General features: G+C 44.8%; 2 protein-coding genes across 3 annotated transcripts in view; one reads left to right on the top strand and one right to left on the bottom strand.

Annotated features, from left to right (window-relative positions):
- Positions 1 to 253: 253 nt before the first annotated feature.
- Positions 254 to 20,086, bottom strand: part of LOC310760688 (uncharacterized protein) — a 278,926-nt gene continuing 259,093 nt past the window's right edge. The window contains exons 4-6 of the mRNA XM_083609667.1: positions 10,860 to 10,942; positions 9,808 to 9,934; positions 254 to 2,491 (exon numbers count right to left, since the gene is read on the bottom strand). Of these exons, the coding sequence (XP_083465793.1) occupies positions 426 to 2,491; positions 9,808 to 9,934; positions 10,860 to 10,942 (2,276 nt within the window). The 3' untranslated portion in view covers positions 254 to 425. The remainder of the gene's footprint in view (positions 2,492 to 9,807; positions 9,935 to 10,859; positions 10,943 to 20,086) is intronic.
- Positions 15,067 to 20,086, top strand: part of LOC310760673 (uncharacterized protein) — a 66,508-nt gene continuing 61,488 nt past the window's right edge. The window contains exons 1-5 of one of the 2 annotated variants that reach the window (XM_083609585.1): positions 15,067 to 15,190; positions 15,238 to 15,336; positions 16,366 to 16,873; positions 17,070 to 17,151; positions 17,436 to 17,518. In XM_083609585.1, coding sequence (XP_083465711.1) covers positions 16,457 to 16,873; positions 17,070 to 17,151; positions 17,436 to 17,518 — 582 coding nt within the window. In that variant the 5' untranslated portion in view covers positions 15,067 to 15,190; positions 15,238 to 15,336; positions 16,366 to 16,456. The remainder of the gene's footprint in view (positions 15,191 to 15,237; positions 15,337 to 16,365; positions 16,874 to 17,069; positions 17,152 to 17,435; positions 17,519 to 20,086) is intronic. The other variant, XM_083609586.1, reaches the window with a different exon arrangement.

The following is a 20,086-nucleotide window of genomic DNA, read 5'->3' as shown; positions in this document are numbered from 1 at the left end:
CCCACCACATGTGATTATAAGTCCCTTCGTTTTCTTTATATTTCCAACATATATTTGACCCAGTTTTATACATTTTTGCTATCAGTACTGGTGTAATATACGAACTATACATCATTTTCATATAGTTTTCTTTCAAAAGAGAACAGTCTGTAAATTTCAAATCTACTTTCCACAATTTTTCCCAGTCCTCAAATTGTATGTTATGTCCTATATCTGGTGCCCATTTGATCATGACCATTTTTTCCTCCTCATCTTTTGTTTCCTGTTCTAGCAAAATATTATACACTTTCTTCAGCTGTTTCACTTCTATAACTCCCTTTTGAAATCTAGAAAATGTATAACTAAATCCTTTCTTATTATCGTCCTCGTACATTCCATGTAATTGTTCATAGTGTAACCAACTCTGCAAATAATCTTTTATTTCCTCATAGTCTTTTAATTTCCATTTCCCTTCTTGATTCTTCAGCTAATCTCTGTATGTATGCCACGTCCCTTTCTCTCTCTCCTGTATGAATTCTTTGATGGGAAGTGAGAGAGGAACTCTTAATGAAGCTCTTTCCACATTCCACACACTGATAGGGTTTCTCCCCTGTATGAATTCTTTGATGGAAAGTGAGAGAGGAGCTCTGACTGAAGCTCTTTCCACATTCCACACACTGATATGGTTTTTCCCCTGTATGAATTCTCTGATGCTTAGTGAGATCGGAGCTTTTTCTGAAGCTCTTTCCACATTCCCCACACTGATAGGGTTTCTCCCCTGTATGAATTCTTTGATGGGAAGTGAGAGAGGAGCTATCAGTGAAGCTCTTTCCACATTCCCCACACTGATAGGGTTTCTCCCCTGTATGAATTCTTTGATGGAAAGTAAGAGAGGAGCTCTGACTGAAGCTCTTTCCACATTCCACACACTGATAGGGTTTCTCCCCTGTATGAATTCTTTGATGGGAAGTGAGAGAGGAGCTATCAGTGAACCTCTTTCCACATTGCACGCACTGATAGGGTTTCTCCCCTGTATGAATTCTTTGATGGAAAGCGAGACTGTGGCTGTAAATGAAGCTCTTTCCACATTCCACACACTGATAGGGTTTCTCCCCTGTATGAACTTTTTGATGGGAAGTGAGTTTGGAACTATCAGTGAAGCTCTTTCCACATATCACACACTTATAGGGTTTCTCACCTTTATGAATTCTCTGATGCTTCGTGAGATCAGAGCTTTTTCTGAAGCTCTTTCCACATTCCACACACTGATAGGGTTTCTCCCCTGTATGAATTCTTTGATGGGAAGTGAGAGAGGAGCTATCAGTGAAGCTCTTTCCACATTCCACACACTGATATGGTTTCTCCCCTGTATGAATTCTTTGATGGAAAGTGAGAGAGGAGCTCTGATTGAAGCTCTTTCCACATTCCACACACTGATAGGGTTTCTCCCCTGTATGAATTCTCTGATGCTTGGTGAGATCAGAGCTCATCCTGAACCTCTTTCCACATTCCATGCACTGATAGGGTTTCTCCCCTGTATGAATTCTTTGATGGGAAGTGAGAGAGGAGTTATGGGTGTAGCTCTTTCCACATTCCACACACTGATAGGGTTTCTCCCCTGTATGAGTTCTGTGATGGGAAGTGAGGGAGGAGCTATCTGTAAAGCTCTTTCCACATTCCATGCACTGATAGGGTTTCTCCCCTTTGTGAATTCTTTGATGGGAAGTGAGATGGGCACTCTGACTGAAGCTCTTTCCACATTCCGCACACTGATAGGGTTTCTCCCCTGTATGAATTCTTTGATGGGAAGTGAGATCGGAGCTCTTCCTAAAGCTCTTTCCACATTCCACACACTGATAGGGTTTCTCCCCTGTATGAATTGTTTGATGGAAAGTGAGACTGTGGCTGTAACTGAAGCTCTTTCCACATTCCACACACTGATAGGGTTTCTCCCCTGTATGAACTCTTTGATGGGAAGTGAGTTTGGAACTATCAGTGAAGCTTTTTCCACATTCCACACACTTATAGGGTTTCTCACCTGTATGAATTCTTTGATGGGAAATGAGATGGGAGCTCTGACTGAATCTCTTTCCACATTCCACACACTGATAGGGTTTCTCCCCTGTATGAATTCTTTGATGGGTGGTGAGATCGGAGCTCCTCCTGAATCTCTTTCCACATTCCACACACTGATAGGGCTTCTCCCCTGTATGAATTAATTGATCGGAAGTGAGATTGGAACTCTGACTGAAGCTCTTTCCACATTCCACACACTGATATGGTTTCTCCCGTGTATGAATTCTTTGCTGGGAAATGAGATGGGAGCTCTGATGGAAGCTCTTTCCACATTCCATGCACTGATAGAGTTTCTTTCCAATGAAATTTTGTTCATGGGAAGTGGAATGGGAGCTCTGACTGCAGTTTTTTCCATACTCCAAATTTTTATGTGGCTTCTCCTCCCTGGGGATTTTGTCGTGGTCACCTTTGTTCTCGATTTCCAATTCATCACAATCTGCAATGGAAACAAAAAGGGATTAGAGCCTCAGGAACAAATGGAGAAGAACTGAAAGTAATTGGGTGTGTGTTCATTACCTGTGTTGTTTGTTTATTATAAGATTCTGATGAGTTGTTGAATGTTGCTTTATTTGATATACCGTAGTGGTCAAAATTGTGGAAGCCTTTTAGAAAAAAGTGTATTTCAGAGGTTTGATGGCTCAAAACACCACTTCTTTTGGAGTAATATCATAAAATTATATATAAATGGAAAGATAATTTAATCAAGAAAGCAATCCAACAAAGTTTCTTCAATTACCTGTATTTTATCAAACGTTATAGCCAAATAACCAGAAAAAGGAGGCACCACTTGCTTAGGTTGACATTTTCAGTGTGTTTTGTGATTGCTATCAAGTTAGTTGGTTTTTTGTGTTCTTTCATTTAGTGAGGTTGTAAAACATAATAAAATTATAGAAATGGCACAAAGCGTTGACTGGTCACCCAGAAAGCGATATAAGATTGTACTATTAAGTGAACAAGGCTACAGTTATGAAGAAATTAGATGAAAGATTAGGAAAAACTTAACCAAAGCTGCCCTTTCTATATTTTTGAAGAGGTATAAGGAGACTCAGTCACTACAAAATCAGACTGGTTAAGGCAGGAAAAGGTCACAAAGGCAAGTGACGATTGAAGAATGGAGAGACTGTCCCTACATGACAGAAGAAAATCATCTGGGTGTATACAAGATGACATGGCGCAATGTAATGTGAAGTTGAGTGCAAGGACTGGTCTAAATGTTAGAATTATAAGGAAAAAGCCATTGTTATCTCTCAAGCAAAGTTTGAAAAGATTAAACCCATGTTAACTGGACAGTGGAACAATGGGACAGTGTTATTTGGAGCGATGAGACCCAAATCTCCTTGCTTGGTAGTGATGGCATGAAACATGCAAGGAGAAGAATCAAAGAACATTTACATCTTACTTGCATTACACAGACTGTGAAACACCTGGAAACAGTAGATCCTTAACTTACCGTATTTTTCGCTCCATAGGACGCACCGGCCCATAGGACGCATCAAGTTTTTTGGGGGGGAAATAAAGGGAAAAAAATTTATTCCCCCCCCAGGCGCTTGTGGTGCCGGCAGCGGGGAGAAGCGCTCTTCTCCCCGCCACCCGCCTTGAGATCAGGTCCGGGGACAGCATGAAGATGCGCTGCGCCTCCCAGCTGTCCCCGGAGCTTGCGGGGCAGGCAGCGGGGTCTCCCCTCTCACTCTGCAGGCTTCAGCGAAAGCCTGCATTCGCCCTATAGGATGCACACACATTTCCCCTTCATTTTTGGAGGGGAAAAAGTGCGTCCTATAGAGCGAAAAATACGGTACGTACGGCTCTACTTTTGTACCATTCCAGTTATGACCTTCAGTAGGCGCTTCGACTTATGAACTTTCCTCTAGAGACAGAGGTCTTGCCAGCAGCCCGGAGCTCGCCCGGCTGGCTGCAGGGCAGCGATGGAGCCTTTGACACCGGGGAGAGGCCTTCAGTTTACTGGAACTCTCCCCGCCAGCTGCAGAGCAGTGCTGAGGCCTCTGCTGCTGGGGAGAGGGCCCCCATCCCACCCTCGAATCTGTGGAAGAGGTGCTGCCTGCAAGAGGCATAGCAGGGCGCGCTGCAGCCCCAAACCCTGCCGAGAAACCAACCTGAGGAAGTCTAGAGAAGAACCTGGCCTGGCAAGAACAAAGCATGACCCTGGCCAAAGTGAATCAGCTCTTTACTGACCCTTGCTCTACCACCAGCTTGTAGCCAGATAAGCCCACCCATCCACAGTGCATGTAAGGGGAAAAAAACGTTAATTTTTTTCATCAACAATACTGTCTTATTTATTTTATTGTACAGTACATTGATTATTGCCTTCATTTTATGAATCTATGGTCTTGTTAGAGAGTAAAATCCATGTTAAATTGCTGTTTTGGGGGTGTTATTCATCATCTAGAATGGATCAATTCACTTTTCCATTACTTTCTATGGAAAAGGGTGCCTCTACTTATGTACGTTTCTGGTTATGACCTGACCTCCGGAATGGATTATGGTTGTAAGTAAAGCTTCCACTGTAGTGTGATGACCTGGGGTTGTATGACAGCAAAAGTGTGGGCAGAATTTGAATCATTAATGGGAATGTTGAGCGAAAACTGAAGCGTTCCACAAGTGATCTTTTCCCAGATACTGAAGCATTTCTATATATATTTATACAAATCTTTCCTTCTTTCTTTCTTTCTTTCTTTCTTTCTTTCTTTCTTTCTTTCTTTCGTATTTCAACAGGATTCAGTTCCATGTCATTGCTGTGTGCAAAAGGTGCTTTAAAGATAATCCTATTGCACTGCTGGAATGGCTTGGGAATAGCCCAAACATTAACCCAATCAGAAATCTATGGCGCCAACTGTGGCGTTCGTACGGAGCCCACAGTCATCTCATGGACTATTGACCCGTACACCACTAATCCGCTGCCACCAACCAGTTGGCCAGTTAAAGAAAAATGGAATCCAGTATAGATGGGAATTTCCAGAAGGAATTTCCTTCTATTACAAAGACAAGAGGTTCAAACTAAGTAGCCTTCAGGATCTGGAAAAATTCTCCAGAAGATATGATAAAGAGTTGGGAAAAGTGGAGAAGATAAGACCAGGACAGGACCAGTCTGAAGACGAGAAAAGGAGAGGGGAAGAAGAGGAAGGGGAAGAAGAGGAGAAAGAAGAAGAGGGAGAAGAGGAAGAAGAGGATAATAATAACAAGGACCCCCAAGTTTGATAGTAGACTTATACAAAATCGAACATGTCTTGATTAAACGGAATTTAGATATAACCTGTTTACAGGAAACACATGTCAGAAGGAAGCATAAGAGGGTTTTAAGTAATAAAAGATTGGGGAGAGACTTTATTGCCTCAGACACAAACAAGAAAAGAGGGGTTGTATTGTATATAAAGGAGAAATATGACCCAAAATTAATTTATAAAGATGAGGAGGGGAAAGTGCTGATAGTGCATATTACGTTCCAGGGGGGAAAGGTAATCATTGTGGGAATCTATGCACCTAATGACAAAAAAGCCGATTTTTATTCGAAGCTAAATGGAACATTATCAGAATTTTTGGATCAGAGAGTGATAGTAATGGGGGATTTCAACGGTGTGGTTATTCCAGATTTGGATAGATCAACGACAAGGCGAGACACAAATGAAGGTAAACTACCAAAAACATATTTTGATATATCAGACACTATGGGGCTAACAGATATTTGGAGACTTAGAAATCCCACAACAAAACAGTTCACATTCATTTCAGATCCAAACCAAAGCTTTGGTAGAAAAAATTACATTTGGACTTCTAAAGAATTGGTGCCAAGAATTTCCAAAATTGAGATTCTCCCAAGGACATTATCAGAACATAATTCGTTATATTTGGAGTTAAAAGGAAAAGACCCTTCAGATGGAGGATGAATGAAAGTTTATTCAATGACCAAAAGATAGTATATAGGGCAAAAGAGACAATTACAGAATAAGTGGAATTTAAACAAAGGAACACCCATTGAAACAGTATGGGATGCAAGCAAATTTGTAATGAGAGGATTCCTGATCCAAAAGAACAGTTTTCAGAAAAGAAGAAGGGAGAAGAAGAAAGAAGAAATCCTGTCCCATCTCATGGAGAATGAGAGACTGCTCACAATAAAACCAAAAGATGAGCTAATAAGACAAAATATTAAATTGTTGCAGACTCAGTTCTCTATGTTGGTGAGTCAGGATGTAGAGTGGAAAACAAAAGCAATGAGACAAAGGAATTTTGAATCTGCCAACAAAACTAGAAAATTCTTGGCGTGCAAATTAAAGGCTAGACAAAAACAAAAAACAATCTGTAAATTAAGAGAGGCAGAAAAGATAATTGAAGACCCCAAAGAAATTAGAAAGACCTTTCTGAAATTTTATAAAGATTTGTATAAGAAAGAGAAAGAAGATGGTAAGAAAACAGAAAATTATATACAAAGCCATCAATTACAGCAGATCCCCCCAGGAGAAAAGGAACAATTAAACCAGATAATTACAGAACAAGAAATTGAGAAGGCGATAAAGAGAATGAAGATAGGGAAAGCTCCAGGCCCTGATGGCATTTCGGCAAAATATTATAAGACACTAGGTGGACAATTATTACCGGTACTTTGTGAGGTTATGAATCATATTTTGAAGGAAGGGGAAATTCCAAATACTGCAAAAAGGTGTACATCACTTTAATCCCAAAGAAAGATACAGATAGTTTGAGTGTTAAAAATTATAGACCTATTTCCTTATTGAACAATGACTATAAATTATTTGCAGATGTGTTGGGCGACAGATTAAAAAAAAAACTTTTAAAGGAACTAATACATAAAGATCAAGCTGGTTTCCTACCAGGGCGACAACTGAAGGACAATGTTAGGAACACAGTGGCTATAATTGAGTACTTGGGAGTCTAGAAATGATAAACAAGCGGCCTTGGTGTTCATTGATGCGGAGAAAGCATTTGATAATGTTTCATGGCGGTTTATGAAAGAAAACCTAAAAACAATGGGAATAGAAGAAATGTTTTTGAAAGGTATTGAGGCTATATACTCAGAGGAAAAAGCCAAACTTATTATAAATAATAATTTGTGTGACAACTTTGAAATATCTAAAGGTACCAGACAGGGGTGTCCTTTGTCACCCCTGTTGTTTATTACGGTTTTGGAAGTATTAAACAAGAATTTGAGAGAAGTGTCAGAAATCAGAGGTATTAAGGTGGGATCGAAAGAGTTTAAAGTAAAAACGTTTGCTGATGATTTAGTTTTAACATTAGAAGACCCAAAAACAGTGTACAAAAAGCCCTAGAGAAAATGGAGGAATTTGGAAAAGTTGCAGGATTTAAACTCAATAGAAATAAGACCAAAATGCTAGTAAAAAATATGAATAAAGAAGAGACAGAGGAATTGCAACACAGGACAGGAATTATGGTGGTTAAGAAAGTGAAATACCTTGGAATTTGGTTGACAACAAAAAATATAAATTTGTATAAAGATAATTATGAAACCACATGGAGAGAGATTAAGAAGGATTAAGAAATTTGGAACAGGTTGAAATTATCCTTTTTGGGCAGAATATTGGTGATTAAGATGAACGTTTTACCTAGAATGTTATTCTTATTCCAAACAATTCCAGTGATTAAAGGGACAGGACAATGTAGAGAATGGCAAAAAATAGTGTCAAGATTTGTCTGGCAGGGAAAGAAGCCGAGGATCAAAATAAAAATATTGATAGATAAAAATGAAAGAGGTGGATTTGCCTTACCAGGTATGAATCTCTATTATGAAGCGTCCTGTCTCGTATGGTTAAAGGAATGGATAACATTGGAAAATACGGACCTATTGGATTTAGAAGGTCATGACAACAGGTACGGGTGGCACTCGTACCTGTGGTATGATAAGGTAAAAGTTCATAAAGGTTTTTTAAACCATGTGATCAGAAGGTCAATTTATGAAGTATGGGAAAGAAACAAAAAATTATTGCAAAGGAAAACCCCACGGTGGATATCACCAATAGAGGTATTGACAGTTAAAAAAGTAAATATGAGGAAATTATTAGAAAAACGGAACAAGGGTTAAAACGTAAACCATATGATCAAACGGAAGGCATGTTTACAGGTTGGTTGCAATACCATCAGGTGAATGATATATTGAGTGAGGATAAAAGGAAAGCTGGGTTTAAGGATAAAAAATCAAGATTTCAATTAGAATTAGTGGAAGGCAGAGGTAGAATACTATCTAGGATATATGATTTGTTATTAGAATGGTTTACAAAAGTTGAAGAGGTGAAAGAAGGAATGATAAAATGGGCTATAGATTTTAGGCATAATATTGAACTGGATGCATGGCTAAAATTATGGAACGAAAGTATGAAATTCACAGCGTGTACGGCTTTAAAAGAAAATTTAATGAAGATGATATATAGGTGGCATTGACACCAGTAAAACTGGCGAAAATGTATACGATGAGGGATAAGAAATGCTGGAAATGTAAAAAGGTGGATGGAGACTTCTATCATATGTGGTGGACTTGTGATAAAGTCAAGAATTTTTGGGAGTTGATCTATAATGAACTTAAGAAAGTACTTAAATATACCTTTCCCAAAAAACTAGAGGCTTTTTTGTTGGGTTTGAAGGGGAAGGAGGCTAAGAAAACAGACCAAAGGCTATTTATGTACGCCACAGCGGCAGCAAGGAATATATTGGCCCAAAACTGGAAATTACAATAAGTTCCCACCATTGTGGAGTAGCAGACGAAAAGGATGAACTACACGGAATTAGCCAAACTGACTGGCAGGATTCGGGATCAGGGCGATCAGAGATTTCAGGAAAGTTGGAGTAAATGTACTGTGTACTTAAAGGATAATTGTAAAAAATTTAAAAACACTGGCAGGATTGAAATAACTCCTACAATGTATAAGACAGATACAAGGTTAAAAATTAAAATACGCGACTGGAGAAAATAAGGGATACCTGCTGAAGGGAAGGAGGGAAGTCGCAAGCTCGGCAGAGCTAAAAGTATATATGTGATTTAATGTATTGTAAAATGACTGTGTAAAGAAAACAATAAAAATTGATTGGTAAAAAAAATAAAATAAAGTTAATGTTCTTTTTATATGGGATCAGATTATAATTATTTATGTTTCATGTTTATATATATGTTGGAAGCCGCCCAGAATGGCTGGAGGAACCCAGCCAGATGGGCAGGGTAGAAATAAAAAAATATTATTATTATTACTACAGTGGTACCTCGATTTAAGAACAGTCCTCTTCCGGAAAATTTTAAGTTTCTTCTTCTTCTTCTTCTTCTTAAGTTTGTAAACCGAGGTACCACTGTATTACTATCATCATCATCATCATCATCACCGCTACTTTTCCTGAGATTCAATAAATCTAGTTCTTCTCTGGGATGAATTTTATTTGGTTCAGTCATGGCATCCCCTCCATCTCCGATGTCAGTCATCTCTTTGGTCAATCCAAGACTGACAGGAGCAAAAACAGAAAACCTGAAGCTACTTATCTTTCTGAAGCTGACATTGAATATGGCCTGGGCAGTTCAGACCAGCCCAATCGTGGTAGAAAAAGGAATAATTTGAAGAAGATTGTTCAAAGAAAAAACTGTAATTTACTGTTTATTGTGGGGGTGTTAGGTTCCCAGGTGTTATAGGGGTCTCTGTTGAGCTCTGTGAAAATATCTGAGGTTGGTCACATAGAGGTATGTTTTGAATTTGCAGGCAGATAGGACGATCCCACAGGGAGCCTTACCAAGAGAGGCCACGATCCCACAATTCTCCTCCATGACGTCCTTATGCAGAGCTCTCTGGTCAGGATCCAGCAATGCCCACTCCTCATCCGTGAAACGAACAGCGACATCTTCAAAGCACACTGGACCCTAAAACAAAAAGGGAAATGTCCTCCTCTGAGACAGCAGAAATATGATGTGCTACACAACGTTCTGTTGTTTCCTTCCTGTTAATTGCGGTGTTGTTTCAATAGGATTGCTTTGCTGCACATTTTATTTATGGATGCTTATTTTAATCTGTGTTTTAATCATGGGAATTCATCTTTGTGCAAATAGGTGGTACTCCTCCTTGTGTTTTCCACATTATTCTGCCTACCCAAGCATTCTAGTTTCCCTGATGGAAGGATCCACTTTCTCCTCTCCTTGTGTGCTGTTCCAGGAAGGTTCCTTCCCAGTGCCCTAGAGCCAAATTCAAGGGGTTCATGGGGGCATGGAGAGGGGGAGGAATGGGGGGGGGGCTGGGTAGGTGAATCCAGGCCGATATTTGTTCTCATTTGTCCACTGCTTAGAAACCAATTTTTGCTTTCAGTGATAAGTCTAGAAATAAAATAAGCCTCTTTTGGATGGCCATCTGTCTTGGATGATCTAGCAGAGATTCCTGCAATGCAGGGGGTCTCCTGGCTCTGAGAGACAAGCAGGGAGGGTGGCTTCTGGCAAAAGGAGAGGGAGCCACCGGTGGCTCCTCCTTATCCTGACTCACCTCAGCCTCTCGACCTTCCTCTCCCACTTGCCTCCTTCCTCTTCTGCCTCTGATTTTGCACTGCATTCTGCCACAGAGTCTCCCAGCTCACTAAGCCCTGTTTCCCCTTCAGCTTCTGACACCTCCTCTTCCCAGGCTTCTTCCTCTTCCCCCCTCTGACCACTCATCCTTCTTCTACCTCCACTTCTTGGGCTCTGAGCCATCTTCCCTTCCTGGTTCCCTGGCTGCTTCCTCCCACCATTCCTCTGTGCCCAACCAGTCCATGACACTGTTCCATCCCTCAGCCTCTGTCCCCACAAGGCAGCTTCCCCTGACCTGATCTGGTTCCACAGCCTGTGCTTCCCTTCTGGACCAAGAAAAAGGCGGATCAGGAGGTCTTGCCGGCATCCTTCTGCCATCTGCAAGAGAAAAACGGTAAACAGGACGCCAGGAGTGCCTGCTTCTCTCACAGGTGAAACAGGGCATCTCTAACTGGAGATGGGCCTTTGAGAAAGCCTTACCTGCTGAGAGCATTTAGACGTTTTTGCCCATTTAATATGTTTGTTGTGCAGAAATTTATCTCCCCTCCTCTGGACCATTGCTCCCAACTGTCTCCCCCCAAAACAAGATGAAAAGAACCCTCAGATGAGTTGGAAAACCAACAGAATGAGACCAAACGGAGAAAACCCACCTTCCTCCTTACCCATTGGCCTCTCTCTGGTGTCCAACGGAGGCCTCTCTGCCTCACAGGAATCCAGGTCCATTTCTGCAAAGAGATCCTTTCCCTGAGAAAGAAACAAGGATTCAAAACAGAGAATGGGGAGAAATACTAGAAAGAGAATGACAAAGACTTGAAGGGTGTGAGATCTCATTCCATGGATGCTTTCCCAGAAAAAGGATGGGCCATCAGCAGACCATTATGGGATGTTTTCTGTCCTGTTTGGAGCCCCTTGGGAGTATCCAGAGGAAAGTCTCTCTCACCTGCTTTCTCTCCTCTGCCTGACTCAGGAGGAAACCTTCGGCCAGGGCCACCGCCTGGGAACTGGTCTCCGCTCCACAGTCCCTCACCCAGCTCTCCATCTCCGGGGGAAGGACAGCCAGGAACTGCTCCAAGATCACCAGGTCCAGCATCTCAGCTTTCGTGTGCCTTTCTGGCTTCAGCCACTGGTGGCAAAAGTGGTAGAGTCGGCTGCAAACCTCTCGGGGTCCTTTGGCCTCCTGGCAGCAGAACTGCCTCAACTGCTGACTCTGCACCTCTGAGCGGAGGGTGTGCTCCTCACCCAGGATCTTCTGCACTGGGTTTTCCCAGAATCCCCCACTGCTCCCAGTTTGGCTGCCATGGCCTCTTCCTTCTTCAGGGCCAGCCAAGTCTTGCTCATCCATCTGTGCTCTCAGGAAGCCTCTGAGAGATCAGGAACCCTTTGGTCTTCTGCCAAGTTCTGTCCGTCTTAATGAGAAGTTCTAGCAAATCCTACAAAGCAAATACATTGTTCTGTTACAGAATATGTAGGACAAGGGGGGGTGGGAAATGGTTCCCTGAGTCTTGCTGGAAACCAGGGCTGGACTTCACCGCATCCCAGACCATGAGCTATCTTTTTGAAAAGGAGGAGGAGAAGAAGAAATATGTCTCTAGCCTTCAAGCAATGCAAAATGTGGAGGCAACTGAAGGGATTTCTGTGAGATTAATCATCCTGGTTTCTACTTCCGGCCAGTCAATGCATGAAGTCAGAAGTGACTGACAAGGGAGTCATTTGTATCTTGTGAAAAATGGATGCTTGGGTTTAGTGGGGGTCCTCACCCGGGGGTCATCAGGAGTTGCTTCCCCCCCCGACTCCCCTCCGCCTGTCTCCTTTTCTTGCACTTGGACTCTCTGCCGCTCTCCAGACAGACCCCTGGGGTGGGGTCCCTTTTTCTTTGCTCTGAGGGCCAGATATGTGTCTGGCCAACCCCCTGAGGGCCAAGTGGGCGGGGCCAAAGATACCTCCCTTGAAATATAAGTGGGAATTTTTTATTATTATTATTATTATTATTATTATTATTATTATTATTAACACACGCACAGCCACTGATGCCAAGGTCCCTGGAGGCTCAGTGAGTAGCAGCGCCCATTTCCGGCTGCTTTGCCATCAACAATCCCTTTGGGACAGAGAGGATGTGGTCCTGGGATGCCATGCTCTGGGTGCGAGGGGATGGCTGCAGTGGCCTCCGTGGGGAGCTGCCCTGGGAGACACTGGGAAACTGGTCCCCAATGCAGCAGCCAGGCTATGGGCTGGGATCCCTCTCTTTACTCCTCTCCTTTCTCTCCCACCTTTTCTTCCTCCCTCCCCGTGGTTTTTTTTTGGGGGGGGGGCTAGTCCACCTCCTCGTTCAGCTTTGGAAAACCATTTGCAGATGTTTCCTCTGTTGTGCAATGAGGCTGAGCGACGTCACACGAAGTCCCTGGGACTTCTTTGTTTTAAAAAAAGGAGATTTCGTGGGAGTCAGGGATCCTCTGATCTCCAGGAAGGAGAGCGTGGCAGACCTGGCCCCTCCCTGATCACGCCCTCCAGGCACCCTCTCCTGCTGCAGCCCTGGGACCCCCCCCCCCGTCCCCCCACCGCACCCTCTCGGGGGAGAGAGAGGAGACTCACCAGATCCCAGGAGGAGACAGCGAGGCAGGAAAGGACTGGGAGGGAGGGGCCCTGGCTCTGGAGGACCTGGCCCCCCCTTGCTTCCTGTCCTCTCTAGGAAGGCAGCTCGGTTCCCTTTAACCCTTGCAAAGCTGAGTCCACCCAGCTCAGCCCTCTCTCGCTTGGCAGAACCTCAGATTTTTATTATTTTTTATGGATTTCGGGGGGGGACGACTTTTGGTTGGACTCTGAGCATCTCCCTCCCTTAAAGAATTTGAGGTGATGCATCATTTGTCTACTTTTAATATGTTCTATGTTTTAAACGTCCCTGAGAGCTCTTGATGAAGGGTGGTATATCAATGTAAAAAATAATTTTTTAGTCTATTGAATCAGCAAGTAAGCATTTCTGGAAGGGGAAATTGCATACTATTGTGTGTTTGCATAGGAACATGCATAAGAAAGTTTTGGTTATTCATGATGAGAATATGATTTATTTTGAACTTCGCTTGGTACCTCCTTGGTAGCCAGTGCAATTATTTCTGTGTTGCAAAATATGAGTCAGCTATATCAAAAGCAACACAATGGCCAAAAACAATTACAATGTGAAAAACTTTATAGGAATAATTCAAAACATGAAAAATAATAAACTGAAGTCTCTGAAAATTTCTGAAAGTCCTTAAATGAATCATGGTGCCAGACTTTCCCCGGTGGAGAACAAGCTGTGACACTTTGTTGTTTTTTGTTGTTGTTGTTTAGTCGTTTAGTCGTGTCCGACTCTTCGTGACCCCATGGACCAGAGCACGCCAGGCACTCCTGTCTTCGTGAAACTTTGTATAATCAGCAAATGTCCAGTTCTCAAGTCCAACTCTGATGAAGTGTTTCCAGATAACAACTACTGTTTCATTGAATTCTTCATCAGCCAATTAGTTCAACACTCGAAATTAGAAAGATATGTAATTTCTTCATTAACCAATCTTTTTTCAAATAGATATAATTACATGAGAATGAAAAATACTCTACAACAGTGCTCAGCTTGTTCTCCGCCGGGTAAAGTCTGCCACCGTGATTCATTTAAGGACTTTCAGAGACTTAAGTTTGTTAGTTTTGATGTTTTGAATTATTCTTATAAAGTTTTTCACATTGTAATTGTTTCTGGCTGAGTGCTGAGTGGGATTCTTTCAGCAGGGCTAGAACTCAGGACCCGCTGCCTTGAGGGACACCTAAGAGCAGTTGGGCAGGGGGAAGGTCTCCCTTGGGAGGCGGTGGACTCTCCTTCCTTGGAGGTTTCTAAGCAGAGATCGGACGGCCATCTGCCATGGATGCTTTAGCTGAGATTCCTGCATAGCTGGGGGTTGTAATAATAATAATAATAATAATAATAATAATAATAATAATAATAATTTGTTTATAACCCGCCCATCTGGCTGGGTTTCCCCATCCACTCTGGGCGGCTTCCAATCAAACACTAAAATACAATAACCTATTAAACAGGGCTGCCTGTTTAGGGAACTAGACCCGGCCCCCTCTTGCTTCGGGTTGGACTAGATGACCCTGGGATCCCCTCCTATCTCTCCACTCCTGAATTCTAGGAGGAGCTTCCTTGCCTCCTGCAAAGCCCTTTTCCCTGCAAGCTCTTCCTCTGGTTTCTGGCCAAGGGAGGGAGATGCTCAGAGTCCAGCCAAGAGCCTCACCCCCAAAAGGATATCTGGGCATGGGCGTAGCCAGGGGAGCAGTTGCCCCCCTAAATGCATAAAAATAATAAAAATCTGAGGTTCTGCCAAGGGAGAGAGGGCTGAGCTGGAGGGACTCGGCTTTGCAAGGGTTAAAGGGAACAGAGCTGCCTTCCTAGAGAGGACAGGAAGCAAGAGGGGGCTGGTCCTCCAGAGCCAAGGCCCCTCCCTCCCCAGTCCTTTCCTGCAAGGAAGGGGGGGTGTTGCTTTGGTGTCTCTCCTGCAAGGGCCGAATCGCAGCCCCCTCCTGGGATCTGGTGAGTCCATAGCTGTCAACTTTCAGATTTGAAAATAAGGGATCAGCAGCCTCGAAAATAAGGGATCAGCAGCCTTGAAAATAAGGGATCAGCAGCCTCGAAAATAAGGGATCAGCAGCCTCACGGATCTACCAATCCGGGATAGCAGCAGGAAGCAGCGGGAAACGGCGCTGGAATAAGGGAATTTCCCACAAAAAAATAGGAAGGTTGACAAAGGGTGAGTCTCCTCTCTCTCCCCCCAGAGGGTGCAGTGGGGAGACGGTGGGGGTCCCAGGGCAGGGGAGGGTGCCTGGGGGGCCTGATCTGCTCCTGCAGGGGGGGACCCCAAGTCAGGGAGGAGAGGGTCCTGCCAGGGAGGGGCCAGGTCTGCAACGCTCTCCTTCCTGCAGATCAGAAGATCCCTGACTCCCCCGAAATCTCCCTTCTTTAAAGAAAGGAGTCCCTGGGACTTTAACTCTGTGTGACATCGCTCAGCCTCATTGCACAACAGAGGAAACATGTGCAAATGGTTTTCCAAAGCTGGACGAGGAGGTGGACACTAGCCCCCCCCAAAAAAAAACCACGGGGAGGGAAGAAAAAAAGGTGGGAGAGAAAGGAGAGGAGTAAAGAGAGGGATCCCAGCCCATAGCCTGGCTGCTGCATTGCAAACCAGTTTGTGTTAAGCTATCTAATAGAACAAAAAAAAACCAACAAAACAAATCAAGAGAGATGTCTTTGGCCCCGCCCACTTGGCCCTCTGGGAGTTGGCCAGATACATTCCTGGCCCTCAGAAGAGAGAAAAAGAGACCTCACCCCACGAATCTGTCTGGACAGCGGCAGAGATTGCAGAAAAGGGTACAGAAATAGGGAGTGGAGGTGGGGTGAGGGTGGGGGTGGGGGTGGGGGGAGCAACTCCAGAGGACACCCAGGTCAGGACCCCCACTAGAGAAAAGCATCCATTTATCACAAGATACAAATGACTCCCTTGTCAGTTGGTTCTGACTTCATGCATTGACTGGAAGGAAGTAGAAACCAGGTTGATTAATCTGACAGAAATCCCTTCAGTTGCCTCCACATTCTGCATTGCTTGAAGACTTATTTCTTCTCCTCTTCCTCCTCATATTTCTTTTCAAAAAGATATCTCATGTTCTGGGATGCGGTAAAGTCCAGCCCTGGTTCCCAGCAAGACTCATCCATGCTTGCTCGGGGAACCATTTTTTCCCCTGTCCTACAAATTCTGTAACAGAACAATGTATTTGCTTTGTAGGATTTGCTAGAGCTTCTCATTTAGATGGACAGAACTTGGCAGAAGACCAAAGGGTTCCTTCCGATCTCTCAGAGGCTTCCTGAGAGCACAGATGGATGAGCAAGACTCAGCTGGCCCTAAAGCAGGAAGAGGCCATGCCAACCAAACTGGGAGCAGTGGGGGATTCTGGCAAAACCCTGTGCAGAAGATCCTGGGTGAGGAGGACACCCTCTGCTCAGAGATGCAGAGCCAGCAGGTGAGGCAGTTCTGCTGCCAGGAGGCCAAAGGACCCCGAGAGGTTTGTAGCCGACTCTACCACCTTGACCATCAGTGGCTGAAGCCAGAAAGGCACACGAAAGCTGAGATGCTGGACCTGGTGATCTTGGAGCAGTTCCTGGCTGTCCTTCCCCCGGAGATGGAGAGCTGGGTGAGGGACTGTGGAGCGGAGACCAGTTCCCAGGCGGTGGCCCTGGCCGAAGGTTTCCTCCTGAGTCAGGCAGAGGAGAGAAAGCAGGAAGAGAGAAAGCAGGTGAGAGAGACTTTCCTCTGGATACTCCCAAGGGGCTCCCAACAGGACAGAGAACATCCCATAATGGTCTGCTGATGGCCCATCCTTTTTCTGGGAAGGCGTCCATGGAATGAGATCTCACACCCTTCAAGTCTTTGTCATTCTCTTTCTGGTATTTCTCACCATTCTCTGTTTTGAATCCTTGTTTCTTTTTCAGGGAAAAGATCTCTTTGCAGAAATGGACCTGGATTCCTGTGAGGCGGAGAGGCCTCCGTTGGACACCAGAGAGAGGCCACTGGGTAAGGAGGAAGGTGGTTTTTCTCCACTGGTCTCATTCTCTTGGTTTTCCAACTCATCTGAGGGTTCTTTTCATCTTGTTTTGGGGGGAGACAGTTGGGAACAAGGGTCCAGAAGAGGGGAGATGTATTTCTGCACAAACAAACATATGAAATGGGCAAAAACGTCCAAATACTCTCAGTAGGTAAGTCCTTCTCAAAGGCCCATCTGTAGTTAGAGATGCCCTGTTTCACCTGTGAGAGAAGCAGGCACTCCTGGCGTCCTGCTTACTTTTTTTCTCTTGCAGGTGGCAGAAGGATGCCGGCAAGACCTCCTGATCCGCCTTTTCATGGGGGCAAAAGGGAAGCAGCGGCTGTGGAACCAGATCAGGTCAGGGGAAGCTGCCTTGTGGGGACAGAGGCCGAGGGATGGAGCAATGTCATGGACTGGTTGGGCACAGAGGAATGGTGGGAGGAAGCAGCTGGGGAACCAGGAAAGGAAGACGGCTCAGAGCCGAAGGAGTGGAGGTGGAGGAAGGATGAGCGGCCAGAGGGAGAAGAGGGAGAAGTCTGGGAAGAGGAGGTGTCAGAAGTTGAAGGGGAAACAGGGCTTAGTGAGCTGGGAGACTCTGTGGCAGAATGCAGTGCAGAATCAGAGGCAGAAGAGGAAGGAGGCGAGTGGGAGAGGAAGGTCGAGAGGCAGAGGTGAGTCAGGATAAGGAGGAACCACCGGTGGCTCCCTCTCCTTCTGCCAGAAGCCACCCTCCCTACTTGTCTCTCAGAGCCAAGAGACCCCCTGCATTGCAGGAATCTCTGCTAGATCATCCAAGACTGATGGCCATCCAAAAGAGGCTTATTTTATTTCTAGATTGATAACTGAATGCAAAAATTGGTTTCTCAGCAGGGTACAAATGAGAACAAATAGCGGCCTGGATTCACCTAACCAGCCCCATCGGCTGCAAAATGGGGCCTGCCTCCCATTCCTCCCCCTCCCCATTCCTCCATGAATCCCTTGAATTTGGCTCTAGGGCATTGGGAGGGAACTCCCCAGAAAAGCCCAGGAGGAGAGGAGAAAGTGGATCCTTCCATTGGGGAAACTGGAATGCTTGCCTAGGCAGAATGACTTGAATAACACAAGGTGGAGTACAACGTATTTGCACAAAAACGAATACGCATAATTAAAACTTAGAGTAAAATAAGCATCCATAAATAAAATGTACAGCAAAGCAATCCTATTGAAACAACTCTCCTGCGTGAGTGCCTGAGGGCCCTGCTCCTGCCACCTGGCCCAGGGCGGGGCCTGAAGCCTCATAAGGACAGTTGTTGCTGCTGCTGCTCCTGCTGGCCAGGAGGACTCGGAGCGGCACAATGTTCTTTTTAAAAATTTCTTTTTTCCCTTTTGATTACTTTTTTTGTGGGGGGGTGTGATGGATGTTTGGTTGGGTTCGGGAATTTGTTTGATTTTAATGTGTTTGTAATTTTTACAGTTTTTTGTTTGTATTGTTTTATTGTGGGCTCCTTTTTTAAAGGGTTTTATTTTGTTCTTAAGGGGAGGGGTCAGGGCTGCCGGGGAGTGGGTCCCAGCCCACAAAATAGCTGGGACATGTTCCACGGGGGGGATGCACTGGGACAACCGATCTCAGTGATCACGGGTAGGAGGAGGAGTTACGCTAAGACCATACCATGTCGTTATAGAGGAGGCAGGTTTAGTCGTTGTTGGAGGACTATCCCTGCCTCCGGGTCTGGTCCTGACTGGACGGATACTAGAATCAGCAAGGGATACCCACATGACCTGAAGGTGCTGCTGGGCAATGCCAGGTCAATGATTCATAAAACCACTGCCATCCATGACTTGATAATGGATGGAGGACTTGACCTGGCATGTGTAACAGAGACTTGGTTGGATGAAGCAGATGGGCCTGTCCTTGCCGCTGCTTGTCCACCAGGTTTCTCTTACGCACAGAAACCCAGGCCTTGTGGGCAGGGAGGGGGGTTGCAGTGCCATGGTCAGATCACTTCCTGGTGCAACTGGACTTCTCCGCGACCCTTCCCCTCTGCATGGAGGTGGGACCGATTCAGATGGTCCGCCCCCGCCACTTAATGGCTCCAAATGGTTTCCAGAGAGTGGTAGGGGATGCTTTATCCCATGTTGATGGCCTTTCAGCTGATTCCCTGGTGGCCCGCTGGAATGTGGAGTTAACCAGGGCTATTGACTGTTTGGCTCCGAAGCGCCCTCTTCGATTGCATGGAGCCCGGACAGCCCTGTGGTTTTCCACGGATCTGAGGGAAATGAAACAATCGCTGAGATGGCTAGAGCGCCGGTGATGGATAACTCATTCTGAAGCTGACCGGACACGGGTTAGAGCTCAATGTTGAGCCTACCAAGTGGCGGTAGCGACGGCAAAGAAGACTTTCTTCGCCGCCTCTATTGCATCTGCAATAGACTGGTGACTGGGAGCGGCCGCTGAGACCATATAACACCGGTCTTGAAAGACCTACACTGGCTCCCAGAACGTTTCTGAGCACAATTCAAAGTGTTTCTGCTGACCTTGAAAGCCCTAAACGGCCTCGGTCCAGTATACCTGAAGGAGCGTTTCCACCTTCATCGTTATTCCCAGACAGTGAGATCCAATGCTGAGGGCCTTCTGGCGGTTCCCTCGCTGCGAGAAGCGAAGTTACAGGGAAGCAGGCAGAGGGCCTTCTCGGTAGTGGCACCCGCCCTGTGGAACGCCCTCCCACCAGATGTCAAAGAGAAAAATAAATACCAAACTTTTAGAAGACATCTAAAGGCAGCCCTGTTTAGGGACACTTTTAATGTTTAAGAGATTATTGTATTTTAGAGTTTTTTGGAAGCCGCCCAGAGTGGCTGGTAAAACCCAGCCAGATGGGCGGGGTATAAATAATATATTATTATTATTATTATTATTATTATTATTATTATTATTATTAACAGGAAGGA

This window comes from Podarcis filfolensis (genome assembly GCF_964270895.1).
Source record: "Podarcis filfolensis genome assembly, chromosome: 4".
In the NCBI taxonomy this organism is placed as follows: domain Eukaryota; kingdom Metazoa; phylum Chordata; class Lepidosauria; order Squamata; family Lacertidae; genus Podarcis; species Podarcis filfolensis.
Note: the sequence above shows the minus strand (reverse complement) of the source record. Positions and strands in the feature narration are given on the sequence as shown.